At 55.5% G+C, this 26,934-nt stretch overlaps 6 protein-coding genes across 6 annotated transcripts; 3 read left to right on the plus strand and 3 right to left on the minus strand.

Annotated features, from left to right (window-relative positions):
* Positions 1-5,574: 5,574 nt before the first annotated feature.
* COL26b_003124 (uncharacterized protein) lies at positions 5,575-7,595 on the plus strand (the record flags this gene model as incomplete). Its single annotated transcript, XM_053176027.1, has 6 exons — positions 5,575-5,680; positions 5,741-6,050; positions 6,104-6,162; positions 6,216-6,255; positions 6,336-6,833; positions 6,887-7,595. The coding sequence occupies 6 exons, from the start codon at positions 5,575-5,577 to the stop codon at positions 7,593-7,595; spliced, it is 1,722 nt and encodes a 573-aa protein (XP_053039927.1).
* A 3,747-nt stretch (positions 7,596-11,342) lies between these two features.
* On the plus strand, positions 11,343-14,601 carry COL26b_003125 (uncharacterized protein; the record flags this gene model as incomplete). The annotated part of the gene is made up of 4 exons (XM_053176028.1): positions 11,343-11,680; positions 11,786-12,661; positions 12,722-13,664; positions 13,723-14,601. The coding sequence occupies 4 exons, from the start codon at positions 11,343-11,345 to the stop codon at positions 14,599-14,601; spliced, it is 3,036 nt and encodes a 1,011-aa protein (XP_053039928.1).
* Positions 14,602-15,682: 1,081 nt separating this feature from the next.
* Positions 15,683-16,591, minus strand: COL26b_003126 (uncharacterized protein; the record flags this gene model as incomplete). Its single annotated transcript, XM_053176029.1, has 3 exons — positions 15,683-16,077; positions 16,152-16,394; positions 16,579-16,591. 3 exons carry the CDS (start codon positions 16,589-16,591, stop codon positions 15,683-15,685), a joined length of 651 nt encoding a protein of 216 aa, XP_053039929.1.
* A 3,736-nt stretch (positions 16,592-20,327) lies between these two features.
* Positions 20,328-21,470, minus strand: COL26b_003127 (uncharacterized protein; the record flags this gene model as incomplete). The annotated part of the gene is made up of 3 exons (XM_053176030.1): positions 20,328-20,684; positions 20,737-21,117; positions 21,183-21,470. The coding sequence occupies 3 exons, from the start codon at positions 21,468-21,470 to the stop codon at positions 20,328-20,330; spliced, it is 1,026 nt and encodes a 341-aa protein (XP_053039930.1).
* Positions 21,471-24,114: 2,644 nt separating this feature from the next.
* COL26b_003128 (uncharacterized protein) lies at positions 24,115-25,262 on the plus strand (the record flags this gene model as incomplete). Its single annotated transcript, XM_053176031.1, has 5 exons — positions 24,115-24,345; positions 24,397-24,471; positions 24,546-24,592; positions 24,648-24,858; positions 24,927-25,262. 5 exons carry the CDS (start codon positions 24,115-24,117, stop codon positions 25,260-25,262), a joined length of 900 nt encoding a protein of 299 aa, XP_053039931.1.
* A 41-nt stretch (positions 25,263-25,303) lies between these two features.
* Positions 25,304-26,593, minus strand: COL26b_003129 (uncharacterized protein; the record flags this gene model as incomplete). The annotated part of the gene is made up of 1 exon (XM_053176032.1): positions 25,304-26,593. One exon carries the CDS (start codon positions 26,591-26,593, stop codon positions 25,304-25,306), a length of 1,290 nt encoding a protein of 429 aa, XP_053039932.1.
* Positions 26,594-26,934: the final 341 nt, after the last annotated feature.

The raw sequence follows: 26,934 nt of genomic DNA on the forward strand, positions 1-26,934 counted from the left end.
ACGTTCTTTAAAGTTTTACGATAACGCCGGTAAATCGATTTTCGACTAGGTTGGGATGGATAGCTCCTAGCCAGCTAGCAAGAAGCATCTTGGTCAAGGTCTTCGCAAGTCAAGTCAAGAGCTGTCTGCATGACATACCTACCTACATGAGCCAACCCCTGCTGTGGGCTAGTTGTCTGCTGCCCCCCAGATTTGCAAACAGCATATGGAAGTCTTCCACGAACCGCCTTCTATCGGCAAGAGCTGCAAGACGGAGCCTGCAGCCATTCAACGTGCTTCTACAGACATAACATACCAATCGGGCTTGAGCTGCCTGACGTGGCGCATTTGAATGGGAGAACATGCGCTGATTGATTATGCTCCGCCAACAATGACTACCCGTTCACTTTGGCGGCAAGAACCATCCGATTGTCGTCATCTTGTTGCAACTCGCGGTCTATATGACGATAGTCGGTAGGGTTCGATGAAGCAGTTTGCGGCGACAATGGAGCTAAGAATGTACAGCCAAGATACCTCAACGCTGTACTTACTCACGAACCAGCTACCTGACGTTTCGGCACCGGTTCCGGCACTCGCCCGATCAGGGCCCAAAGAGACGGTCGTATGGGGGTGCTTGGACGCGGACTGGGATGCGAGACCGGGTACCCCTGATCTAGCACAGAGACGAATGCCAATTTCCCTGATTGTGATTAACCTAAGAGGGGATCACCGCCATTTCGTTTTGCGGGCCGACTTGGTTGGCGCTCTTTGTCGCTCGCAGCTTGCTTCTTCGGTCGACGAGGCTCGCAAATTACGCTGGCGACAAGTCCAAAGCCAAAGCTGTGACTATGGAGCGCCAAAGTGGCACCAGATTTCCCAACGGCGACAGCGCGGATGTCATCCGGACCAGGCTGGGCAGAAATCAAAGTGCAATTACCATTACACGCCTTTCACGTCAAATTGCGAACACTTTGACGCTGTGCGGGCAGTAAGTCTGAATGGTGGCTAATTGCAAGATTCAATGACTACCGGTCAAACGGGCTATTGACATGATGAGTGGAAAGAAGAAACGTTGCGAGAACTGGAGGCTGCAGATTGGCAAAGTCTGGTTAAAGCTGAAAGCACGGTTGATCTCGCCAAAGTCAGTAACACCACGATGTCCACGCATGAGGCTCCCTACTTGCAGCCACCGTTGTGTTTCTCCGCGCGGTAGACCTCAGACACAGCTATCCCTGACAGAGCAGAGGTTTTAGGGACTGGTGATGCAGCTCGGGGAATGATATAAGCCATGCCACATGGTTTTGAACAGGGATCAGCCTTCGCCAACCCATTTCGCTCATATCCTTGAGCTGGGGTAGGCCTCGGTTCTGGGCTCGATGTTGGAACACGACGGTGCACAGTGGGGGAGGAGATGGTGAGCAGCGAGGGCAAAGCACACTGTCACGTCGTTCGAAACCCGCCACGCCCAAGCCCAAGCACAAACCCACACCCACGCCAACCAACGCTCTCACTTTTCCGCTTCCCCTTTCAAACTCTGTGCTGACGTTCAGCCCCTTGACCTTGTCCGATGGACCGTCAATTTTGAAAGTGGCAAGTTGGAAAGCAGCAAACTCCTGTCTATCACTTACCGTTCCGGCTTCCGCGACGCCCACATGATATTTTTCAATCAGTCGAGCGTGACGAATGAGTCCGAGCGCTTTCCTGTGTAATGCCGGACACGCGAAAACCCTACGGACGGCACAGGAGCCAAAAAATCCGTCAGGTCGGAGGAGTCTTCAGTCCGTTGTCGGTACCCGAGACGAACTTGACGAAGGGTCTTACCTAACTTGCAGGTCCTGAAGCAAGGCGATCGGAATTGCTCATAATTACGATCTGGGTGCATGTTCAACGAGATGACCGTCGGCGGACCAGGGTCATAAGCTTTATTGGAAAACGAAAAAAAAGACTTTTTCCAACTCATAATTACCCCGGCCAACTCATTTGCTGTGGCTCGTGTTCACTTGCTCACCGACAAGCTGGATGCCTCTGGAGAGGGCCAACGCTGCGGCCGACCCAGTCCATGTTGGCCCAGTCCGTTGGTTCAATCCCCAATTCCCACTCCCTCGCCGTTAATCAACGTGACACCAGGGTTATTTCGTGCGGCCCCATCCCATGCTGCGTGGGACCGTCATGACCACGCTGGGACAACGTCAATCATTCAGTGACAAGCGCTTGACAGTAGCACACGTGAGTGCTCAAAGTTTCAGGTGCCGACGTGTCGGTCTGGTGGACTAGGTATTCCAGGGTGCCAGGACGCCGACGGTGAAGGGAAACCAGGGCAACGTAAAGCAAGGCGACTGTCGGCGAACAAGACGGCAAGCAAACAGGCTGACTGTTTGCCAACACAACTGCCCCCATCCTGCGGCGGAGTAAGATGCAGCATCAAGTGACTCGGTGCGCGGCAAGTAAGATGCGGACATGTCACGATATGACTCCTTGATGGAGCGACGAATGGCAGGATGTGTGGGTGTATGGAAATTCAAATTTTGGCTTGCACTCCCCCGGTCTAGCAAGTCGATGTCTTCGGGTATCCCTCCGCTGTGCGTCTCTAGACGCCGTTGGGCACTCGGTCGCGCACACCTCGTCTGTCATTGGCATTTGAACCGGAAGCCGTCGTGGCCAGGGTGCATGCAACCAACAAGCCCCTCTGCCGTGCGGCGCCTGAGCAAGCTGCAACCCGAGAGTCGCCATTATCAGACGTCACATCACATACCAATGCTGGACATGTGCGGTACGATTCACAGGCGGAAACACGTCTCGGCCGATAGACCCGTGCGACGTTTGAGGCGCACATCTCCACACGGTAACATACGGCCGCTGTAGGCAGAGAAGATTGTATGACTACGGATACTTTTTTCTCTCGTATTCAGCATCAGCGCCGAAACAATCAAATAAATGGCCGCATATCATGTGTGCACTTGGCCGCGAGCGCAAGATCCACGAACGGCCTGCAGGTCGATCGGAACGAGGCTCCAAAAAAGTTCGGCAAACGGTCTCCGAATCGATGATGGGCATGGGCAGCGGCAGCGCCTTCTTTGGATTCGAAATGTTCTCTTCTCTTACAAGGCAGCATTGGTGCAACAGCTGTCGATATCCGGCCGGGGAACGCCGCAGCCCTGGCCGTTCCTTTCACCGCTTCATCAAGATGGGAGTCGAGGGACGAGGTGGCTCAATCAGCAAGCTTCGTTGCTCAGATCCTCGGCGCTCTGATGCACAGTCTCTGGGGCGTGATAAGCTCCGCGTGCTACAGGAGGCGTACCCGCGTCCCCGTCCCACCTCCTCGTCGCCCAACGATAGGTACCGTCACTCACCAGTCGTCGTTGTACTGGAGGGCAGCTCAGGACCATCCGCGGTGGATGTCCCACCTCTCCCAATTAGAGGCAGCAAACCTAACGTCCTGCACTGGCTGCTCACCGCAAAACATCAGGCAGCGCGGGGATCAGGTCTAGTTCACTTGTGCTAAGGAGGCGGTCTATTGCTGAGCCACAGGGTCAACCTGGGCATTTTCCCCATGTCCTCTGGACATTACACTAGCGTTTGACCAGCCCTCGGGCGGTGGTTTGTCGCTGAAGTCCAACAATCCAATGTCGAGCCCCTGCTGCAGCAGAGCCATGCGACCCAAGTGCCGGGGGGTGTAAAACTTGGGCTGCACGCAGACTACGACCTGACCTTACGTGCCGCTGTACGGCGCACCTCACATCGCGGAGTCGCGGACACTTTGCATCTCGTTTGCGGATACAGTCAGTATGTACATGCTGCGGTTCCTGGCTTGATGTTCGCCCTGGCACGGCTTCAACTCATTTGTGTCCTGGCCGCCCAGTATCTGGAGTTGACTGCCCAACGACCAGGGACGAGAAAAAAAACCTGATGTCAAGACAACAACAGGACCAGGGTCGGGCCTACGCAGTCCTATGGCATCACAGAGACACAGAGATTCTCGCAGGCGCTTAGAGTCAAGCAAGCAGGAAGGAAATATGGGACAGACAACAGCAACAAGAACAACAACGTTGTGACGAGAGTCAATCACCACACTGCGACGGCGACGGCGGTTGTGGACGTAGTTGTCGTTGCGTTTGCATCTGCCTGCGTTTGCAGTCTCTGTACTTGATGGGCAAGTAGCTGCTACGCAGCGGCCATCGACTACAACAATTGCATTGCTCTGAGCTGCAGCTTAGCACACATTGTTCTATTCTTCCGTCTGTTGTTTTTTCTTTTCCTTCCTGCTACCGCCTGCAACTACCCACACAACCATACACCCCATTCCGAGAGCTGACCCCCCCAAAAGAAAAAGTCTCCCTCTGTCCCAACCCAGACCAGTCCCATCAGGGCTTGACTAGCCTCGTTGCCTCTTGTGAAACCTTTTTTTTTTCCCTCTCCAAATCCAGAGATCCCTGTACCGGTCTGGCGCCATCCTTCCCCGAGTCTACCACCCCTTGCCTACTTTGCCTACTCCGGTCGTGTCGGTCTGTCGGGTACGTACCGAGAGCAACGCAGAGGGATGCAGAGAGAGAAATGCAGAGAGGCCAAGGGACAGACGCACACCACACACCACGCAGGCTCTCTCACTCACCACTCACCCTGCTAACAATGTCGGCTTGTCCCACGAAATCTCACCCGGGTACCCATGGTTCAGGTCACTCGGTACTGGCCCCGTCGTGTACGTACCCACAGCTGTAAGGCAAAAGCTCGTGGCTTGGGACCGCCTTTCGAACATCCAGGTTGACAGGGGGTATCCTTCGACCGCGCTTCTATGGAGAGGGAGTCCACCGAAGGTCGTCTTGGGGGTACCCCTGGATCAGGTACAGGGCTTTTGGGCCCCACGACCGTCATGCCGGGCAGTTGGATCCCCTTCCCACGTCGTGGGACTTTCGCCGCCGCATCTCCCTGAGTCCCTCCCCGGTGGACAAGTGGGAGGATCGTCTTGTTGCTTTTTGCGCTGGCCATGCCATGGTCACCGCCGTTCCAATCTTAGATCCAATTTGCTTCCGCGACCCAGGCAATGGTAAGGTCCCGGTGGCCTGTCCAACCCAGCTGGGTCTGGTCTGTGTCTGGGGTGGCCCTGGGCTTTGACGTCTCTTGGTCCTCTCATCATCATGTCCGCGCTCCCTTCATATTAAGTTGCTTGCTTCCCCAGAGCTTGCTCGTTCCTTTACCGTCTGATACTTTTCTTCCACAGCCCCTCAGCCACCGGTGCCCGGATTACAGCTCTGCTTCTGCTTCTGCTGCTCTGCTCTACGCTACTTGTTTTACCTTTGCTTTTTCACCTTTGCTTATTCCGGTTACATCATCAGTCTCAACACGCAGACTCTCCCTCCCTTTAACGAGAACTGGCAAAACAAATTCTTGCCCACACCATTCTGGACCACCTGCACAGCGATTCCTGTCTCGTCTCCCTCGACCCAAGACCAACCGAACTATTTCTGGGTTCCGCCAACGCTATATATTGCGAGAACGCCCAAGCATTCTTATCGTCTACCCTTCCGACGCTGGGTATCACTCACCTACCGGCCTGTCAACGCTTCGAACCCGAATCGCATGGTCAAAGAAGTTCCGAAAATGAAGAGATCAGGTTACATGACGGGAGGCCCTCGAGGCGGCTCCTCAGGGAGCAAGGCCAAGTCGAGCCGTCCACCTTTCCCCGCGAGACAAATGTTTGTTCTCGGTAAGTTCTCCCAGGCTTACACGAAGCGTGGGCGCAGCTGCGACTAACACGAGTAATCAGCTCTTTGCAGAATCTGCGAACCGATCGCTTTCATGTCCATCTTCCCATACATCTACCACATGGTCCGCGACTTCCACATCGCTGAAACCGACGATCAAATCGCCGTGTACGCCGGCATGGTTACCTCTGCCTTCACCTTGGCTGAATTCTCGACTGGGGTCATGTGGGGAAGGCTCAGCGACAAGATTGGGCGCAAACCAGTTCTCTTGATGGGTCTCGCCGGTACTGCTCTCAGCTCTCTGGTCTTCGGCTTCGCACCCAATCTGGCCGTTGCGCTCATTGCGCGCGCTCTTGGTGGTCTGCTGAACGGGTATGTATCTATTTTGAATCTGTTGTCAAACGGGGATACTGACTTGGGGACAGCAACATTGGTGTGTTGCAAACTACTGTTGCCGAGTTGGTCACTGTCAAGGAACACCAGCGTAAGTTCGGATCCTTCCCCGGTTACAGGTCAGGGAGACTAATTATCCACCAGCTCGTGCATACACCATCATGCCCTTAGTGTGGTGCCTTGGGTAAGTTAATTCCGCGACGAGTATACCCCAACTACGCGACTCGTCACACTTGCCAGGTTCATGTGTCTAATCTTCGATAGCTCCGTTGTTGGACCGATGATTGGCGGTGCGCTCGCCGAACCTTGTGTGAACCTTCCCAGCTTGTTCCCCAAGGGAACAATCTGGGAGCGCTTCCCCTACCTTCTGCCTAACCTCTTCAGTGCCATCACGGTCTTCTTCGGTGTCATCATCGGACTTTTGTTCTTGGAGGAGACGCACGCGGAGCGCAAGAAGAGGAGAGATGCTGGTGTCGAGCTTGGAAAGCGCATCTCTTCATGGCTTTCGCTCGGCAGCTGCCAGATCCCGGCGCGGAAGGCTGAGAAGCAGGCTTTGCTTGACGACGACGACCTCCCCGGATACCGCACAAACGAGAACTCGCCTCAGCTTGTTGGATCCTCTTCCGAGATTCCTGAACTTACCGAAACTTTGGATCTGAGCGCTGCCCCGTGTGAAGACATTGAGCAGACTCCTGCTGAGCCAAGCAAGACTTTCACGCGGCCGGTTGTCTTGAACATCATTTCCTACGGCATTCTGGCTTTGTAAGTGTATCTCCTGACTGGAGCCATCGGGTTGTTACTGACTTCCTCGCTAGCCACACAATGACCTTCGATCAGCTCTTCCCCGTTTTCCTCAGCACCGCCTCGCCCGAGCACAAGGATATCCACCTTCCTTTCAAGTTCGTCGACGGCTTCGGCATGGAAACCGGCCAGATTGGTGTCATTCTCTCTGTGCAGGGCGTTTACTCGATGATCTCGACCGTCTTCATTTTCCCCATGGTCGTTCGACGCCTCGGACCCCTCCGCCTTTTCCGAATGCTCGCTATTTCGTACTTCATGCTGTACATGTTGACCCCATACCTTGTCCTTCTGCCGAGCAACATTCGAATGGTTGGCATTTACATGATGGTCATCTGGAAGTGCACCTTCTCAACCATGGCCTACCCCAGCAACGCTATCCTCCTCACCAACTCCGCACCAAGCCTGCTCTCCCTTGGAACCATCAATGGCGTCGCCGCCTCTACGGCCAGCTTGTGCAGAGCCCTTGGCCCCACCGTTTCTGGCTTTCTCTACGCCTTGGGCCTCCGAATCGGCTACTCTGGTCTCGCATGGTGGACTAGCGGTGCGATCACCATCATCGGAGCCGTTCTCAGCTTGTACGCCACCGAGCCCCGTGGACGTTTGGACGAGCCGACACAGGACATCGAGACGGCCCTCGAGCCTACTGAGACCGAGGGACTTTTGCTCCCCCTGGACGACGACGAGGAGTACGAGGTTGAGGCCGGCCCCAGCTGCAGACGTTAAGCCGGATTACGATTGAATTTTTGTTTTCATTTTCGATTTCGACGCTAAAGGCATTACGCAACATCATGACCCTGCCTTTAACAACCAAGCCATCGGCGTTTCTCATCATTCGGCGTTATCAACGGGAACAGGGCGACCAAGACATAGACTATCGTTCACGGGACACGACAGGATAAGAGGAAAAGAGCTTTTGGAATATGTGATATAATTCGGACGGAGGCGGAGAGAGAGCATACACGGGAATTTCTCACGACTTGTCACTTGTTTTATTCCCCATTTTCCATCAGCGGGCAGCATGAAGGAGAATCTTCTCTTTTCTTTTTTTTTTCTCTTTCTATTTTCATTACAGACTTAGGGGGCGTTTCGAGCTCATACCACCATGTATGGCCAGGCAAATCGCCTGAGCCGAGTTTACCTGTGTTTTTATTGTTTGGATCTATTTGGACCAAAGGAGTTGGAGATACCATGGAAGTCCAGGAATCGACGTTGAGAGTAAGAGAGACAAGAAAGGGCACAAAAAGCGAATGGCATTGTTGGATACCAGAGACCGACCGACCGACCGGGAATCTGCGATGACGGAGGATTGGAATCTCTTGGGATTTTCTTTCTTGCTAGGGGGGCAGGCCTGCGAAGGATGCTTCCTATGTTTTAATGACCACTTAGAGAATTGATGGGGACGATCCCCTTACTTTGACAAACATTTTATAAAAAATCTTCAAACTTGGACGTGTGAATTGAGATCGAGATGAGGGATGCAGTTAAACTTGCTTGCCATGAGATACCACAAGCTTTGGCGGGCCTGCATGTGAGCCAGGCCCTCTGGCCGATGGATAAATGCTACGTTGGAGGGGTCTCTTTATTTTTGAGCAGATCTGGGGTAGACTATTCGCAGGGGTTGTTTGCTAACCATCGCGCGCCGTTTTATGTCGGCTGGTCTATACTGCCGGCATCTATCTTATGTTCAGTTCATCCGAAGAGCAGTAGCAGGAGAGTTTTCCGGTTCCCAGGACGAGGGGCTCTCATCCATCCATCACCTCCCCAGCCGTTTCTACTATAATTGTCTCAAGGCCGCTGGGGTAATGCATGGGCGGGCTTTGCCACAGCCCTTCATGCGTTCGTTCTGCTTTTGTGTGGTGCTGGATCAATGAGTTTGGAACGGTAGCGTCGTTTTCTTCTGTTTGGAACACTAACGGACTTCCCGGTGTGGGGGGTTTTGGCCGTCCGAAGATTTTGGATTGATTGAGTGTGGTTCTATTTCTGGTCTGGAACTTGACGGGGCCCCATCGAGGCTGACGACGTTTTTGTTTCCCCCCTGGCTATGCAGTTTTGTGTACCCATGTTTCCTTTTTTGTGAGTGCAATTGACATGTGGTAGGACCTTTCACGAAGGTTTTTTTTTTTTTTTTTTTTTGTTCCTTGGGTCCCCGCTCCGGGGGGTCACGAAGGCGTTATTGCCATTGGTGATGGGTTGGGCTGGAGCTTGACACCTGGAGAGGAGTCGATATCGGCAGGACGGGGAGCATGGGGAGGCTAGAAGACAGCTGGCGACCCCTGGCGGCTGAGAGGATTTGTGCTAAGCTTGAGTTGGGAGGTCGTTAATGCCACCTCGGTACTTGTTGATGGCTGATTGAATGGTTGGATCAGATCATGTTCAATTGCACCTATGAGGTCAGTGAGGGTGACGATGAGTTGGCCGTGAGGATGGCCACCGATTATCGGCAGCTGCGTTGGGAGCGGCAATAGGCGGATTAAGCCGGACTTTGACTTACACGCACGAACGTTGGCTCAAGGTAGGTACTTGAATAAGCCGACGTGATGCTCTGAAGGGGACAAGAAGGTAGGCGGAGAGATTATATACTCGGCAAGATGATCACGACCACATGAAGACGACATTCACCCTTGTTTTCTCTGCTTTCTTTCTGCACAGCTGTCGTATTCGTTTCTGGAGGTCGGTCCAGAGTAGGGAACGGCGCACGCGACAGTACGGGGTGAAGATAATGATTCTATGTCTTCAGTTACGGTGGTGTAAGAGAAGGCCTGCGGCTGGGACGGATAGATAAGAGAGCTGGCGAAGGTCTGTGGCAGACTCCTTCTTCTCGTGGTATCAATCAATGGCAATCCGTTGATTACAGGTGCTTAGCTCAAGCAGTGTCAACTGATACCCGGCGGCCATCAATCTGCCAAGCCCAAAACTTCAGTGAAGCGTCCAATCCAGAGAGTGCTTTCTCGACGCCAGCGCAGGATGAGTTGCTGGATCCGGTTTAGCCGGCTGGGATCTCGATGTTCCCCCCAAGTGCGGGGGGCCACTACATGTTGACTTTGGACGCTGTCTTTCAAGTTTCCAGGCTTTTGATGAAGAAGAGAAGAGCGTGTCAGTGCAATTGGATACGCACCTTGCTTGGACTAGGCATGACTCTGTGTGAGGGCGATGAGGTCCTTACCCACCGCCAGTTGCATTCTGTAAAGAAGAAGCAACTACTAACAGAGGCCACAGACTAGGTGTAATCCAACTGTGACAGAGAGTCAGGCCGTCACTTCTCACGTTCTGCCGCTTTCTTCTTTGCTCTTACTCGAGGCTTACTACCTCCACTCTCTACCACAGGCGCGCCTCTCGCAGACGATCCCTTCTCCTTCCTTTGCGCTTATCAGCTGAGCCTGGAAAAAGTATTAGTGAGCAGGTGTTTGGAGTTGACAAAAAAGTTATATCCTGGCCTGGCAGGTTGGAATACCCCCTGCCCAACAGCTAGCGCATTGCCTGCTTTAGCATCACACCCTTATTACAGCAACTTTGTGTGTGTGTGTGTGTGTGTGTGTGTGTGTGAAAGGTGCCTTCAATCTTGCCTTGCCCGTCCGCACGTTGTAATCCACCCCATTTCACCGACGCTGTTCAGGCAAGGTTGCAAATGCCCACTCTTTTGCTTCTCATATCCTGCAGCAACACGCCGGATGCTCTGTGACTCGCGCCGGTTTTTCTTTTCTTCTTTCAACCTCGGCGCTGTTGGGTCTGTCTTTTTACCTTCAACCCGCATCCTCACCGCCCGCCTCCGTCAGTCTCCCCCGCCTCGACATGCGCATTCTTGCCATCTGCGACCCGAGTCTCGGTCACGTCTTCAGACTCGACGTGAATACCAGCTGAGCAAGCAGCACACATTGTCGGTGTCTCGTTTTCGACGGACTCGCATCTGGAAAAAAACTGCCGTAACGGCCACCCCGCCACCCGTTCGATTACCCAAAATTCTAGCGCCGCCTTAGTAAAAAAAGAGATAGGATATCCTGGGAAGGTACCTCGGAGGGGAAGGGAAAAAAATAACGATCGCTTCTTCAGCAGTTGCAGCGCGGGCAGTCCCATCGGTGCCACTACCGAATGATGGGTGGAGCTGCCTGCGCGCAAGTCAAGATAACGTCGCGATAGCAGTGTACCAGCACTTTGTGAGCCTCACCGACGTCTCTTTTTCCCTCCAACCTCTCCAACAACGCTGCAAATCGTCACCTCTCACAAACCGCCCACTTCCCTAACGCTGATCAAAGCCTTCAACCCGATAGACCGTCGCACAATTCTCCTTACCAGTACTCTGATTGGACACCTTCCTCATCCCTGCTTCACCGAGGACCTCGACCGGGCCGGCCGCCGCCCGGAAAATAATTCCAAACACAATCCCGTCCCTTTTCCCAACCCGCCCTCGTCGACGTCCCCTCCGTAGCCGCCGCCGCCGAGTCCGCCCGCGCGCGCGCACGCCCAAACTACGCAATGCCCGCCCACTCGCCGCCTTCGCCGGTCATGAAGCCGACGAAGCGTCCGCGCCAGGGCTCCTACGACGACGCTTCCCCGACCTCGGGCGGGAACGACCAGAGCCCGTCCGGCGACAACCAACACGACGCTATCGCCGGCGCCGGCGCAGCCTTGGCCGACAAGGCGGGCGGGAAGCCGGGCCAGAGCAGCAACTTTCGCAACGTGAGCGCCTGCAACCGCTGTCGTCTGCGCAAGAACAGGTGCGACCAGAAGCTGCCCAGCTGTGCGAGCTGCGCAAAGGCCGGCGTCGCCTGTGTGGGCTACGATCCAATCACCAAGAAGGAGATCCCCAGAAGGTACGGCGCGAGCAACTGGGGTTACTACTGCCTCTTCACGTAGAGTCCACCATACACCATGGTGGTATCGTTGACATTGAAAGGCTGCTGACTTTGTCCTTGAAGCTATGTGTTTTATCTAGAAACCCGCGTGGAGCAGCTGGAAGCGCTGCTCGCCAACAACAACATCCTCTTCCCACCCGCCGAGAACCTCGAGCTCTGCTCACGCCCCGGAACCGAACCTCCGAGATCGACCACAGACCTCGGCCACTCGGCGCGTTCAGAAAGCATCGACGGCAACGGCCCCGCGAAGAACAGCAGCGTCCACCGCCCTGACCTGGAGAAGGCCAAGAAGGCCGAGGGCGGGGCGCAGACGGGCATGCTCGATATCGTCGCCCCGTCGAAGCCGCGGTCCTTGGCGTCCGCCTCGGGCGTGTCATTCAACCGCGTCGTTTTCGCCGCCGTGCAGTACTCCGTATCGGATCAGAATGGTTCTGACCGCGCGGGCAAAGGCCTCCCGATCGGCAGCGGGACGTCGATGCGCGACTCCTTCTTTGGCCTCCACACTAAACCCACGATCCGTCCGGCGAATTTCCCAGACCGTGATGTCGGCATGAGGCTTGTGACGCTCTATTTCGAGCACGCCAACCCCCAAATACCCATCCTCCATCGCGGAGAGTTTATGCAAATGTTCGAACAGGCGTACGCCAACCCGAGCGGGCCGAAAGGACCGCGGGAATTATATATGTTGAACATGGTGTTTGCCATTGGCTGCGGCGTCATCGTGGGCGAGCCTGTGAAATCAGACGGTTCAGGTGCTGGGCCCCGTAATCCGCCAGACGCAAATAAGTTTGGCCAGGCTCAGCCTGAGGAATATCACGCGAGTGCTATCGTACATCTCGAGGCGTGTCTTGGCAATAGTGGCGGCGGGCTGGAGGTTCTGCAAGCGGTACTTTTGCTGGCCAACTTTGCGCTCCTCCGGCCCGTCCCGCCGGGTCTTTGGTGAGTTTTGTCCCGTGATTCATGCGATCTTTGTAACGTGTACGCTAACCGGCCTTGCAGGTACATAATTGGCGTCGCTGTTAGACTGGCCGTAGACCTAGGCTTGCATTATGAGGACGGTAGCGACGTAGCGAAAGCCATGATGGACCCGCTGGGGAAGATTAAAGAGGAAAACGGCGAGATGAATGAGTCGGGTGAGACGCGGTCCCGCGAAAAGGGAAGACGGTTGTTCATCCGTGACATGAGGCGGCGGCTTTGGTGGTGCACATATTCCCTCGACCGCCTGGTCAGTACGTGCGTAGGTCGACCGTTTGGCATCAGCGACCAGGTCATCACCACCGAGTTCCCCTCGCTGCTGGACGATCAGTACATCACCCCCACCGGGTTCCTGGAGATGCCCCCAGACTCGGCCGAGCCGAGTTACAAACATGTGGCATACCATTACTTCAAGCTACGCCTGTTGCAGTCCGAGATACTGCAGGTTCTGCAGTACAACCAGACACAAGTCGTGCGGGCTTCGGGCCAAAACATTACGAACTCGGACATGCACACCCACCTGCCGTCCCCTTTCCTCGTCAAGTTCGAGTGCTTCCGCTCTTGGCGCATCGACATTGACCGGCGGCTGTACCAGTGGAAGAACTCGGCGCCGACGAGGGAGGAAACGGGCGTGGCCTTCTCAACGGAGTTCCTGGAGCTCAACTACTGGCAGGCGATTATCATGCTGTACCGCCAGAGCCTGAGTGTCCCTGCCATGTTCGAGGGCGAGTACAACACGTCCAACGAGGTGAACAGCCCGACGGCGTTCCAGGCAGAGCTGCGCGAGGACGAGGACAGAATCTACCTCAAGGTCGCTGAGGCTGGACAGAAGATCCTGCGCATCTATCGACAGCTACACCTCAGCGGACTCGTCAGCTACACGTACCTCTCCACCCACCACCTTTTCATGGCCGGCATCTCATACCTTTACGCAATCTGGCACTCGCCAATCGTCAGAAGCCGCCTGGTAAGTCGGCCCTCCTTTTCGAACCCAGCTTTGATAAGTACTGACATGGCCCTTCCAGACAATGGACGAAGTAGACTTCACGATCCTCGCCGCCAAGTCCGTCTTCACCGACTTGATCGACAAGTGCCCGCCCGCAGAGACCTGCCGCGACGCCTTTGACCGCACGGCCAAGGCCACCATCAAGATGGCCAACTCCACCGGCGGCTTCGGCTCCGTGCCGCCGCGCAAGATGCGCGAGAACAGATTCGAGTGGAGCTCCGCCAGCGGCGACGGCGCCTCGACGTCGACAGCGAGCGCCGCCCCGGGCCGCCGCCGCCAGCAGCCGCCACAGCAGTTCCAGCAAGGCAGCTTCCAGACCGACCGCGCCCTCTCGGACACGCTTTCCTCCCCAAGCCTGTCGGTCGCCGGCGACCTGCCCCCGCGCAACTCGCCGCGCGCCGCCGACTTCAACATGATGGGCCAGGGCAGCCCCTCAGAGATCGATCCCTCCTTCGTCGCCTCGCCACCTGTGCCGCGTCGCATGGCGGCTCAGAGGTCAAGCAGCGGCGGTTCCTTCATGAACCAGAAACAGCAGCAACAGCAGGGGGGTTCCTACAACAACAACAACAACAACAACAACAACAACAACAACAACAACAACAACAACAACAACAACATGGGCGGCGAGTACCCCGACATCCAGACCATGGACTTCTTCCAGAGCCTCCAGGGCAACCCGAACGGCGAAGTCGGCGCCGGCGGCGACGGCACGACCCCGAACCTCGATCTCGGCTTCGGCATCAACTGGGACAACATGCACCACGACTTCAGCGACGGGCAGCAGATGAACATATTCGACGGCTTCTTCTTTGGAGGACAGCAGCAGCAACAGCCGCAACAGCAGCCGCAAGATCAACAAGGCGCCAACGGTGCTAATGCGAACGGTGGTGGCATGTAAGGGCCCGCCTAATCTACCACCACTTGTACGCCGTACACAGGTTACGGTGTTTGGCAAATCTATCCAAGTTTGCGAGGGCGTATATACGCATGAAGTTATTACACGATGAGGCCATGACAAAAAGTTAGAACAGATCACGTGGGGAGATGAAAATAAGACTAGTCAGTGCGTCTCGACCGAAGCACTCTGCATATAGCTCAAAAGACGGAGGGAGGAGGAGGAGGGCAACGCACGCGGTATATACAAAAAGGAGGAAGGCTTACTTGTGTGAATGTGTGGTTTGGACTTTTCTTTTGGTCAGCCAGCCCTCTTGTGGCTGTTTGTGTCGGTATACCCAAAAAAGCGCGCGAAAAAAAGAGCACGAGACGAAGCTAGGCGATGAGCCGGAAGCAGGTTTGAATTTGAAGTGGGTTGATCATAAGACCGCCTATTTTTCCTGTGTCTTCGCAGCCACAGTTCCTTGTGTATTCACTGACCGGCGTTTTGAACTGTTACTTGATACAACGACAGTGACGATAACATCAGCGACGATAGCGGAAGTAAAACGTTGGGATTGATTGCTATAACATGATGTCTCTGGAATGACTCCTCCAACCACGACGTCCTGCTCAGAAAACTGCCGTCCTTCTGACAATACAAGGTTCGCATAGTGCCGATCAACAATTAGTTACAGACGTTTTTCTGCGACCGAGCGCAAATAACCTTGCTGTACACAACCATCCTTTGCCTACAATGTCAGCTCCATCCACGCCACTTCTTCCTCAGTGTACTACTCGCTATTGTTCATTCCGTCGACGTTGCAGATCTTCTTGTAGAGCAAATACCAAGGCCACGCAACAAACAAGATGACGCCCATGATACCATATACGATCACGTAAAGTAAAAGAAGTAAGAGACCAATCTGGTTCCTCACGAAGTTTCCCACGGGCGTGGTTTGAAGCCATTGGGCAACACGGTGGGCCAAGGGACGTAGGGGATTTAGCACGCGTTCGGCAAAGGGGCGGAGGAGCTCGAAATGGCGGCGCCCCAAGGAGCGGAGACGCTCTAAAAGGTGGCGCAATCTGGAGCAAAAGATCTCGCACTAGTCGGCCTTATTCACCTGGGCGCCGTTTTGCGTTGTGGCCTGCCAGTCAAAGTACCGGGTGACGGGATATCCAATCAGGGCGCCGGCAGCACACAGGATCGTGGAAAAGAGAGTAAAGACATGCCAGGCCCAGTATCCGAAGAAGGGGACCAGAAACCTAAGCCACTCGCCGACCTGGTAGTGGTCCTCCTGGTGGATGATGAAGTGACGCTGGCGGGCCCCGACGGCAGAAGCGTCGGTTTGGTTGCGGGGCAGAGGCCGGTTTTGATCATCGACGTTGCGTGTCTCGAGACGGAGGACGACGACGAAGTCGACAGGGGCGGAGTAGAAAGGAACGAACCATAGCCGGAAGTCTTGGCGCATCTTAACGTATAGAAGATTTGCTCTTTGATCTAGGACTGTTCAGGGTGTGTGTGTGTGTGAGTGTTTCTGCTCGCGATGTATCGTGACGAGGATGTGAACCTACCAGCCGACTCGATGTTCATGGCAATGCTGGGACTCAGAATGCGGTACCATCGGTAAATCATGAGGACGAGCCACCGTGAATTGATGGTGAAGAGGAAGGGAATGTCGACGTTGCCAAAACTTGGCACGTGGCAGAAGGGGTGGGTGAAGGCTGCGTCCTCGGTGAAGTGGTTGAAGAGGGCGTCATACTGCTCCTTGGGCGAGCCTTGGACCAAGTCGCGAATGACCGTCCTAATTTCCTTCACTGAGCATCGTCAGAACGTAACTCTTTACACGAGGGTTGGGGTTGAGGCTCTGCAAGTCTGCGAGGGTGATCAAGATGGTATGGATACATCGCGCAATCTTGGCTACATCTACAGCTGGGGTTGCGAGGTGTCGTACAGGATAGACCGGGGGTTTGGGGGGATTCGTGGCACATGGTGACATACCTGGATGCTCCATTGCGCCCTGAAAGCTGCGATCTCGCGACTGCTATTATTCTTCTTGTGTGTATTCGGAGTCGTGACCGCGACAATGTCTTATGACGATTCTAAGGGCAATGGACGTCAAAGGATGTCGTTGCGAGTGTGATGACGGGAAGAAAATAAGAAGAGCAAATGGGAGCAGCGTGGAGGAAAGTCAAATGTTAAAAAGAAGACGCTCACAACGAGACGGTGGGTAAGGTAGGCAGGTAGGTGGGAGCTATGATGTCTCAGAGAAAGGAGCTCTCCTCAAGTCTCAGAAGGTACGTCTGATTGGGCGTGCAAGCCGAGAGAAGGGGCGGAATGATGGTTAGCTAGCATTGTCCACTAACTCGCCAGCACTGGTTGCCTGATTTGCTGTCTGTTCCCCCTTTCATGAACAACCTAATCCATTTAGCTGGTGACTTGGAGCGAAGCATGCACGCCGGTTGAGTTCCTGCGCGCTGCTACCCCCCGGCGAGCCGAAGCTCGCAGGTGATGTCATTCTGAAACTATTAGCAGCATGGCGTCCAGTCCGGGGAAAGCATGTGAAATGCGGGTGCCGCACCTGTCATTGGCCAATGCTTCCTTCCCTAGTTCCCACACCCCCCTTGAGGTGGTCAGAGGTGTCAAAACTGACGAGGAAAGTCTACCCTTTTTCTCCCTTCCCCTTCCATGTCATCAGGGTTCCATGGGCGCGAGAGCGACGAAGAGGCGTAGAAAGAAGGTGCGCCACCCGGGATCTCGATGATCTTGTGATATTTTGGCTCAATGTGCCTGGCGCGGCTTGTGCACCATGCAGATGCCGTGCATGAGATGTCAAGCCGCGCCGAGGCTTAGCTTGGGCGCACCCACATCTTGGTAGGTGCGCTTTCAGTCCCTCCAGGAGCAAGGGAAATAAATATTCGGACGAAAGTGCTCTGGGGAAAACACATGCAGCCATTATTCAGTGTAAATCAATGAGCATCCGCGTGCATATCTGCCTGGCAGACTAGCAAACCCTCTTCAACCACGGAGTAACACCCAGAACCCCTAACGCCTCACCAGCCGACCTGTCCAATAAGCCCAACAGAATCATCAAGAGATCACAGAATGAACATGAAGCAAAAAAGAGCCCGAAACCTCCGACAGGCAACCTCTTCGCTCTTCGGGGTGGTGTCGCGGCTCCGCTTCAGGCCGCTTCAAGCGTCGTCACGCGCCGGACGACACCCGCCGTCGATCGTGGAGGGTTAAAGATTCTGAAATTCTTCCGTATTCGGGTAATGCTGAACATCAACAACTCTTCCGGGGTGAGGAATGCGGGCATCTTCTTTTCGTATCGAAACCGAACACGCTCAGGTCCATCCCGCATCCGAGGAACGGCGCCACTGTTATTCTTCCGTCTGATCTCTAGACGAGAGAAGGGGCCCCTTTCCCCAGAAAATTCCCCGGCCCGTTTGACGTATAATCGCATGACCGCTGCACTCACATGCCAAACCGACATCTCTCACACAAACATTCGTACACTTTGTCGTCCCAGTACACGCGTCGCAGTCGATAACATCTGTCCATCACGAAGCAGGGTGAATCCATTACAATATCGTATGCCCAACATCTACCCCGTGACTCGAAAGGCCCAACAACTCAACAACCCAATCCAGGTATATCCTCTCTGCCCTAGTAGTCGCGACTGCTACGTCTCCGGCTCTCGTGTCGGCTGCTGTGCCTGTGAGAACTGCTGTGTCTCCTCCTCCGCCTCCTCTCAGGCTCATGCTCCTCGATAACGACAACCTCCTCCTCCTCATCTGTCACGATCCTGGGAGGCGGCGGTCCCCGGCTCGTTCTACGCTCCACCATCGGCGGATCCGCGTCAACAATGATCGGTCCGCCCCTAGTCCGGCTCACGCTGTCCCTCTCTCGGACCCTCACCTCCTCCGTCGCGATTATTCTCGGCCCACGAGCCGGACTGCGGTGTTTGCGGTGATGTCGGCTCCGAGACCGAACTGAGAGAACCGATGTCGCGGTGGGTGTGTACAACGATGATGATGATGGTTCGACGGGAGCTCGGCCGAAGTTGATGCAGGTGTAGAACATCCAGAGGACGAGGAGGAACCCGACGACGGCGCCGAGCGTGACGCCAACCACGGCGCCGGGGCTGAGCGGTGACCAGCCGCCGTAGTGGGCCGGGACCACTACATCGTCGTCGAGGTTTTGCCGATTGATGAGAGGCATCTCGTGCGCTCAGTCGCGGTCGGCGTATTTGCGTTTGCGCTTGCGTCGAGTGACGTGGGCGATGTGCGCAGGGTTGTGTGTAGCGTGTCGCAAAGATTGCGCGCTTCGAAGACGCGAAAAGTCGGGCCGTAGGGCTGAGTCGCAAATGTCGCGAGCCCAAATGTCGGACGGTACGGGTCAAGCGAGTGATGTGCGTGGGGAGTTCGAACGAAGGATCAGGCAGGCGAGGAGAGTTCGTGCAGCACGATGCGCGCGCGTGACGACGCCTCGACAGACCGTGGGTTCCGACGTTGCAGTGTCGCAGAGGCTGAGACAAATGCGTTGCGGTTAGCGGGCGTCGACAACCGGTGAAGCCTCTGGGCGTCGGAATGAAGACGAAACGAACCACAGGTTCGAGAATGGATGAAGGGCGGCAAACGAGTGTTTTGGCGGCTCAGCCCAACGTGGGATGGGGACGCAACGCAGTAAACGGGCAGGCTGAGCAGAATGAGTGTGTTGGATTAAGACTGGCCGGGAGCGAGAGGGACGCCGACGGACGGGACGGGTGGGAGAGGGTGCCCAGGCAAGATTGGTTGGACGTGTGAGACCTGAGAGAGCTGGCGTGACACCTGATTGGAGCACCGCGCTACTAGGAAGCGTACTACGGCATGCACAGCATCTGCACTTGCGGTTGCCCTTGTCGCACCTCACCACGCGAATCAATACGGGAAGACTGCTGCTGAGAGCGAAAAACGCACCAGACTATGCCCAAGTGGGAGAGGCACAAACACACTGGGAGATCCCCGCTTGGTCCACTGCAGCCCGGGCCGATGCAAGGGTCGTCCTCTCTGCTGCTGCACGGCAACGAGGCACATTTTCCCCGCTTGTCTGTCTTCGGCAATCTTGATGAGAGGAACTGTTTCGTTTCGTCCTTTGACAGACAGCCTTCTCCTTGCGAGAGAAAGGACATTTGAGTGTTGGGGTTTCTTTTTGTAACGACATGCGCCGACGGTAGGCAGATGGACTGAAGCCAGCCATCCCCCCAGGCGAGCCAGGTCATCTGTGAGTAGACAACAATCGAACGTGAATTGTATTGCCGGCGTAGCTAAGCTATGTGCAGGGCATCCGGCCACCAAGCTCCAGTAAATATGTGCATAGAAGATCCTCCTCTTCATACCTCCACACACTGTTCCCAGTCCATCCACAGCGATGTGGTTAGCTGACTACGCCGGGCACGACATCCCAGGGTCTCCCGCATTCTAGGCGGGGACCGTGATGACAAAGAGCTCGTTCGATGCGTCGCTTACCATGAACAGTCTACCCTTGGTATCCCATGCAAGACCGACAGGTCGGAAGCAACCGTTAGGGCAGACAGATTGGTCGCTGTTCCACATCACTCTGACTTCCGCCTCTCGACTCGTCGAGGCGGCCGTGGGCTGTCCATCGGCCCCGAAGTCAACTCGGCTGAGTCGGTATCCATCAGGAGGCTGGCGGTTCCTGCGAGTACGTTAGCTTCCGTCAACTTCAAAGTCCCGTCCTGAAGGTGCTTACCAGCTACCGTGGAAGGAAATGTACGCAGCCTTTCCGCTGGGCTCGAACTTGATATCGAGGGGCGCCAGGTGGGCCTGGAAAGTGAGTCGAGGTGCCACAGGTGTTGACTGGCAGTACGCATCTGTCACGTCGCCTGAAGGTGTTCCCTGGGTGACCTGGCTTCCGACCTGGACATTAGGGATGGTAGTGGTGTCCCAGACAGCGAAGCAGTTGGGATAGCCGTAGTTTGCTCCACTCAACTCGTTGGATGATGAGTTGAAGATGCCGTGGTAGTTCAGCTCTTCTCCGGGGTTGTCGTTGTGGACATCCGTACCGCTCCGGTCCATGTTATCCAGCGAGTTCTCGACCGTCCACTGGAATGTGTCGTTAGCTAATGCCCTGCCAAAGTAACTAGGGCACACTCACGATTCCACCGTCAACATTGTCTGCGAGACCGACGCTGTTACGCAGGCCCCATCCCACGACCTCTCCATCGTTGTAAGCAACGGGATCGCCGGTGATCGTAGTGAGGTCGAAGGCGCGGACTTGGCTGCGACCAGAAGAGACCTCGGCCGTCGGAAGGTCGAGGTTAGGCGCGGAGCCAACCGAAACCAGCAGGAAGTTGGGACTGCTCTTGGGGATCAACAATGTTCGGCTCGAGTGGCCAGTCTGCGTCGGGATGTTGATGATGGGACGAGCCTGGCCGACCGTGCCGGCGGCCGCGTCATACGGGTAGGCGTAGACTACTGTGGAAGACGATGCGTAAATCGTCTTGCCATCCGCGGACAAAGCGATGCCGTGGTTGAGCTGCGATTTTGTAAGTTTCGTTCGTCTCCCGGGAAATCCCCCAATGTGAGGGTTGATTGACATACCTGTGTGTTGGGAATCAGCTGCTTCTGAGAAGCCGCGCAGACGTCTGTTCCGCCATTGTCGGTCAATTTGACATATTGAACGCCAGCACCTTGCTCTAGAATGAGAAGGTTTCCCTCGGTGTCAAATTGAAGACTTCGCGGAGAATCAAGGCCGTTCAAGACAAGTCTTGCAGAGTAGCCTTCGGCCAACGAGGGCTGCGAGACAGGAGTCAAGTTTGGGCACTGAGCAGCCACTCGCGAGAGCAGCGCAGCCACGACAACGGTCACGGCAGATTTGATGTAGGCCATGTCGAACGTCGATCCCAAGACAGCGAGGATTGTCCTAGGCCTGGCTGTGCATGTAAGTGCCTGGAAGAGGTGAAACACTATGGGAGGATCCCGAGATGTGTGGATGCGACTCGGCTTTTAAAAGAGAAAGCCTGGGGAGGTGATGTCAGGAGAGCAGGAGCTCCTATGGATACAGCAAGCAGACGGAGCAAGACCTTGAGCTCAGGAGTAACCCCCGTCCTTGAGGAACCACCCAGGGGCAAGGGGTAGGGCCTGGCTTCAAATACATTTCAAGCAAGAACACTGCAATCACCCGCTTGCCTGACGCAACGGTAAAGGACCACCCACACGCCCAGCACGAGGATCCCAGGATTCAAAGCCTCCCTTTCTCAACCTAGCACACCGGAAGCGGGGATGGCAATTCGCAGATCTTGGCCATCACATCACCCTCCCTCACATTCTCTTCCAAGTCCATGGCGAAAACCAAAAGTGCCGAAGCGATGACAGACAGACTGACTGACTGCTGGATGTCTTGCCCTGGCACTCCCGCCTCGCCAGCCATCCTCCGATGCACTGTCAACCGAGGGCCAAGTTGGCAAATTTAAAGCACAAAAGGTGAGTTACGCTGTCTAATGCTCGCCAAGCAAATCACGTCGTACGCGATGCAACAAACTGCCGGCGGGTGACTTCCCAGCACGGCAGCTGGCAAGACATTCGAGGCAGGGGTGATTTACTTGAGATGGAAAGTGAATGAGGCAAACGAGGAATGACTACGGTGGACGAGGAGCCACAGTTGCACTTTAAGAAAGGAACAGGGCCGTTTGGACGAATTGGGTGCTGGTGTGGCATGCTTGCGAACGGCCGATCAGCTTGGCACCATAGCCGTTGTAATAAGGTTGACTTCTCCCGCGGGAGCCGGCCGGGGGCCCCATCCCACACAGCGTGCGGCCTATCTCGAATCAGGAACCTGGCCCCGTTAATCTGTAAATGGCAGCCCGTGATGGCCGGTTGATCGTTGATCGTTGATCTAAGGGGGGGATGTGTCTTGGGGGGGGGTGTCTGCGGTTCATCGTATGCGGGGAAAGGAACGGCTTCGTCCTCAAACTGAGACGTCTTGGGCAAAGTGTACTCGAATAGGCTGTTAAGCCTGTGGTTCCTTGGCCCACGGCGCCCGCTGCATTCCGCCGATTGGATGGAGATATTATCGAGAGGAATGCTTGGTGTGACTGATCAAGCGATTATCAATCATCTTTGGAGCTTCGTACGCCGGCTTGGCGAGATGCGAAGCAGGCACGCAGGGAAGCAAGCAATCGTCAAAAGGTCGAAAAGTCGGTTCGCTTGCTTTATCAGTGTGCCGTCCTCTCTTGGCGATGACACGCAACGGGTGTAAGTCCGATATGCCCGGGCTGGTCATCTCCGCCTCCTCGGCCCTCCCACCGCAACCACGGCGGCCGTTGATCGTCTGCGGACCCATCCGGAACTTGAATGGCCCCGGGAGCGCATAAGGCATTGCTGGAAAATGCACAACTCACTGGCTACCTCCTTCTCGGTCGTCAGCTTTCCTTTTAACGCTCGCCAGATTAATGGGATTCGGCGGGTTTCCCTAAAAACTCGCCGGGACGGGACGGCCCCTGGCCAAGTGCTGGGGACACTGAAACCCCCCAACCCGTCTTTCCCTGTTCAACTCCCCGCTCAGGATCCTTTAGTGGACGAGGGTGCTCATCTCAACAAACATCCGAATTGCACCTTGCCTCTATTTCCGTATGACAGCTTCACCCCAACATGCCACATCGCCCTCTAAGTCCAATCCGATAAATGTCCAAGGTAGCTCCCGCGGGTCCCCAACAGCTGGGTCGCCGAAACTTTCCTTTCGCCCGGTAACAACACAACGTCCGCTTCGGCGGTTGCCTGCTTGGCTTATCTCACACGCCGTCTGAATGACTCCCGAGTCTTGCTTTGGATACTTCTCACGCACAAAGACTCTATCGTAAGCCGTCAGTCAACCTCTCATTGGGCCTGCGAGTTGTCGGGCAACCTAGACAATCAACCAACGCTGAAGAGCTGTGACGACATGCCTTGTGTACACAGTAAGCGCGGCGCAACTCTTGCCTGTCGCGAGCTGCAGTAAGGGACCAATGAAGTGTGATGCAACGGCAACCGCTTAGATGAGTCAAAGAGTCTCAGTCTCAGTAGGTAAAGACAGCCATTCGCTTCTTGAAGCACATTCGTCATCGTCGCATGCGACAAACGCGGGTCACGGCGCCCAAATCCGACGTCGCACAGGCGTTGCGCTATGCTATGCAGTCAGCAGCGTAAAACCATCAGTGCCGCCCGGAGATCGTGTCGGTGACCCGGAAACGAGCTTCAAAATAGTATCCCTGGGGCCGGAGAACCGTACATCTTCACTAAGAAATACCAATGAGGCCACGGTGGACTGTCAGCAATCCACTTCCATCTCAACAAAATGTACTGTTGACTAATCCGGCTACGCAAACCCATCTCAGCCCTCAGCACGCAGCCTTGGTCGCTTCAAACGCTCTTGCATCGTGTGTATTGAATTCTATAAGAGACGGAGAGCTGTCAAGATGTTGATCTCATCTTTGCCAGACCTCATTGCCTCCTTCATCTCCTCTCCAGCAGCAGAATCTTCCCCTCCTCGCCCAACATGACATCCGAAGAACCCAAGCAAACCTATCGCGGCAACTGCCACTGCGGCGCCTTCGTCTATGAAGTCCGCCTCCCGGAGATCAAGAGTGCAGTCGACTGCAACTGCAGCATCTGCTCCAAGAAGGGCGCTCTTTGGGTCATGCCCGCTCCCGAAGACTTCAAAGTTGTCAAAGGCGCCGCGAGCGAGCTCTCCAGCTACAACTTTGGCTCTGGTAACATGACCCATAAGGTGAGCTGACGAAATTATCCGCGGAAAGAAAACATCCTGATGCCCGCTCAGTTCTGTGGTAACTGTGCTACCGAGATTATGGTGGACTTCCCCAACGGGCCGCCAGGTATGAAGTTGGGGTTGAATGTAAGTCTCGAATCCTCCGCCGCACGATCTACTCCCACAGACCCAAACGGCCAAGAAGCTGACGGTACCTGCAGGTGCGCTCAATCCAAGACCTGGACATTTTTGCGCTCGAGAAGAAACCGTAGGGTCCTCTTAGCGACCACGACAGAGTCGGTTCGAGGCTGACACAGTGACAGGTTTGACGGCGCGTCGCTTGGAGACAAGTACGCCCCTCATGCGCACAAAGGTTCCAAGCCGGCCGAATTTGAGGGTGGGAAGGCGTACACGGGCAGCTGTCACTGCGGCGATGTCACCTTCGCGGTGTTCAGCAATCCCATGGATGAGACATGGGTAGGGGAAGGTCTCATGGGAGGCATTGTCGAGTGCAACTGCAGCATCTGCGCGCGTGTAAGTGATTGTTCTTTCTCTCCGAGGGAGACCGCGCATGCGCAAAGCGTGAACTGACCCGCGTGTAGAACGGTTACGTCTGGATCAAACCCCCCGCCGAGCAGGTCGTATTGGCTGGAGACGAAGACAAGATTGGCCGGCACGTATTCAACTACGGGATCCTGGCCAAGACCTTCTGCAAGAGATGCGGCGTCCCATTGACGAACGAGTGCAGGTCCCTGAGCGACGAGGAGCTCGCTGGTATGGCGGAGATAGCGCAGTACTACCACAAATTGTGCCAACAGGTGCATCCCGTCAACGCTCGGGTCATTGACGGGCTAGACCTCACGCGCCTGCAGATTCGCCAGGTCAACGGTGCGGGAGACCTCAAGCCGGCAGACACAAACCCATATGTGAACCCCTGATCGGTGTGTTCAATAGCACGTGTCGTAGAATAGACAAAAGTTCACGCCGAAGGTTTCGGTTTCGCGTGAGTCCACATGGGATTGCCATCGTCGTCGAATTTCCCCCATTGGAAGAACGAGCAACTCTCTTTACCAGGCGCGTTTCCGCCATGGCACATCCAGAAGTACTTCCCATGGCTTTCCTTCTTCCTCTGGACGACCCTTAACACGCAGGGGATGCCGCAATCGCACTTTGGCGTGTAACGAGGGTGCATGTTCGCCTTGTAGTCGCGGTACGTGATATTGATGCGCTTGTTTCCAGCGACAGGGTGAGGGTCGATCGACTGCGCCGGCGCAATGCTGTGCTTCCATTCCTCTTGCATCTCGGCATGCATGACCAGCAATGAGTTATGCGGGAGGTGAATCGAGATCTGGCCCTCCGCATCAGGGTCCTCGGCCGAGTTGCTATCTCCATCCTTGGGAATGATGCGGCGCACGCGGAACTCTCGTGCCACGCCGAGAGACAGAGACCCGATGACGGCGCGGGGGCCGAGATATGTCAGCTGGTCGCTGTGATACCCGACGTTCTCCTGCGGTCCGTCGTAGCAGTTGACGAACGCCGAGTTGGGAGCCCACGGTTTGGGAGACTGGAACCGCAGCTTCTTGCCCCCGGGGTAACGGGTCGCAATCCTCTTTTGTATTTCCGCGTTCACGGCTTCCGCCACCTTTGGCTTGACTTTGACAAGCTGAGGGGTGATGCGGCGGATGTCGGTAAGTTTGGCGCCGTTATACAGGTAGTCCGTCTTTTGCCGCTGAATCTCGTCGTAGCTCTCGACATAGAAGCTCGTGGTGTGGGGGCTGGCAACTACGTTGTCAAAGAGTTTGAATGTGACGTTCTTCTCAAAGGTCTCAGCTTCCCGCAAGAGCTCCCGCAGGAGATCGTTGGCCTCTTCGGCCGGGAGAAAGTTGTGGATGACTGAGCAGGGGGTGTGTTCTGCAATGTCGTCAGGGTCGTAGAGATGCAGCGTGGTGCCCTTCTTCGACAGTAACCTCCTCTTCGCGGAGCTTTCTGCGCCAGTCCCATTTTCCACCGATTTTGTGGCGAAATTCCTCAACGAGCTCTGGGCGCCCATTACGCCGCTGGGTTTCTTGGCAGAGGTTGGGGTTGCGAGTGCCTCTAGAGACTCGGCGACGGAGCCATTGTGAGCCAAGAGAACATCGAGCAGCATTTCCTGCTCAAAATTCGGGTGAAGCGATGATAGCATCGCAAGCTTCACCTCAGTTGGCTCGTCATCCTCCTCTGCGCGCTGGGTCGAGGCAGGACTGTGCTTCCGCTTCTCTTCAGGCTCCATGATGTAGTCATACACCGGCTGGGAACATCGAAACCGCTTCATATTCGAAGCTGGATCCCGTTCGCGCGGAACCTTGACTATAAAAACCAAGCCAGTACAGCAAAAGGGGACGGACGACGCACTGCCAAAGGGCGTAATCGACCAGGCGCGTCTAGAGCGCGCTGCTAAAGTGCTAGCCCCACAGCCCCTCTCATACCCGATAAACGCATACCTTGGAGTGCTGAAAGCCACCCCGCCATCCCTCATCCCAGCACTCCCCCGTCCTGCCGAGGTACCCCGGATCGGCGTTACATCACCAGCCCCTGTGGCCCGGACAGAGCTGTCCCGCCCGCGTTCATATG

Source organism: Colletotrichum chrysophilum, assembly GCF_026319265.1.
Source record: "Colletotrichum chrysophilum strain AFK26 chromosome Unknown scaffold_17, whole genome shotgun sequence".
Lineage (NCBI taxonomy): Eukaryota > Fungi > Ascomycota > Sordariomycetes > Glomerellales > Glomerellaceae > Colletotrichum > Colletotrichum chrysophilum.